Source organism: Oryzias melastigma, unplaced genomic scaffold (assembly GCF_002922805.2).
Source record: "Oryzias melastigma strain HK-1 unplaced genomic scaffold, ASM292280v2 sc08133, whole genome shotgun sequence".
Lineage (NCBI taxonomy): Eukaryota > Metazoa > Chordata > Actinopteri > Beloniformes > Adrianichthyidae > Oryzias > Oryzias melastigma.
The window spans coordinates 1-1,091 of NW_023424694.1; the positions used below are offsets into that span (position 1 = coordinate 1).

Here is a 1,091-nt window from a genome sequence, read left to right on the forward strand (position 1 = left end):
GTTTTCTGTTTGAGCAGCTTTAGCAACAAAAACAGCTTGGATGTTATAGTTTTTTGACTTGAGGTTTAGAGATGTGATCCACTCTAACAAACATACCATTTCTACTAATATATTTGAAGTTCAAATTAAATGTGATAAATTGTAATGAAATAATTGATCTTCAGGATAATCTATCTGCTTGTTTTTTGATAGAGAAGGTGTCTTTTCCCCTTCACAGCTGTGATTTGATGATAGATGGAGCGTGCTACACTGTCTCTTCAGAGGCGGACTCCTACTATGGAGCCCAGAGTCACTGTCAGGTAAGAGACAGGTGTGTTATCCTGTTAGAGCGCGGGGCATATTCGATAACCCAATAATGGATTCTCTATTGTGGATTTGACCATTAAAGAGGATTCTACTGCTCTAACTGTGTGTTGAACAGAGTCTTGGGGGAATTCTGGCAGAAATCCACAGTCAGAAGGTTCAGGACATCTTGGCTTTTTATCTCAGTGAGCTCCAGGCGAGCAATGAAGTCACCCACGCTGACTCTGAAACTGGAAACTTCTGGATAGGTACGGCCATTTTCCTTGGTTAAAATTAGATAGAGGATATCATTATGATGTATGTTTAGTTTGACAGAAAAAAAAATCAGTTGTGCAGTAAAAATGGTAAATGTTTAAATATTTTTATCTTGCAGGTTTAACATACAAGTTTCCTAAAGACTCATTTCGCTGGGACTCAGGAGAATCGCTGCAGTTCAGCAGCTTTGCCTTCAGGCAGCCTGATAGCCAGGGGTATGAGGGATATTTGGAACTTATGTGGAATTCTGCAGAATGCATCATGAATGGGGTAGCTTAGCTAAATGCATTTGGATGTAAATGAGGAATCATTTTTCCAAAAAAAAAGTGTCAGTGAGAATTTCAGATGTTTTTCTGCTTCAAATGAAAAATGAGAAAAAAATCAAATATATGCAAAAGATTTAAAAAAAAGTTGTTTTATGATCTTTAAAACAAAAGGTGTCAAACCTGTCGTTTCTATATTGGCCATTAGGGGTCTCACTTTTTCTTTCCAATGGTTTAGTAGCTGTTAAGTCTTATTTGTTTGTCACTTAT

The 1,091-nt window shown here is 37.2% G+C and overlaps 1 protein-coding gene across 1 annotated transcript; it reads left to right on the plus strand.

The window, feature by feature from the left end:
• The first annotated feature begins 39 nt into the window (after positions 1-39).
• On the plus strand, positions 40-914 carry LOC112138504 (C-type lectin domain family 18 member A-like). Its single transcript, XM_024261053.2, has 3 exons — positions 40-299; positions 422-551; positions 677-914. The coding sequence occupies exons 1-3, from the start codon at positions 228-230 to the stop codon at positions 835-837; spliced, it is 363 nt and encodes a 120-aa protein (XP_024116821.2). The 5' UTR covers positions 40-227; the 3' UTR covers positions 838-914.
• Positions 915-1,091: the final 177 nt, after the last annotated feature.

Coding starts and splice junctions, on each gene's coding strand:
- LOC112138504 (XM_024261053.2), top strand. CDS start 228: ATGATAGATGGAGCGTGCTACACTGTCTCTTCAGAGGCGGACTCCTAC. Junction 300..421: donor GAGCCCAGAGTCACTGTCAG/GTAAGAGACAGG, acceptor TGTGTTGAACAG/AGTCTTGGGGGAATTCTGGC. Junction 552..676: donor AACTGGAAACTTCTGGATAG/GTACGGCCATTT, acceptor TTTATCTTGCAG/GTTTAACATACAAGTTTCCT.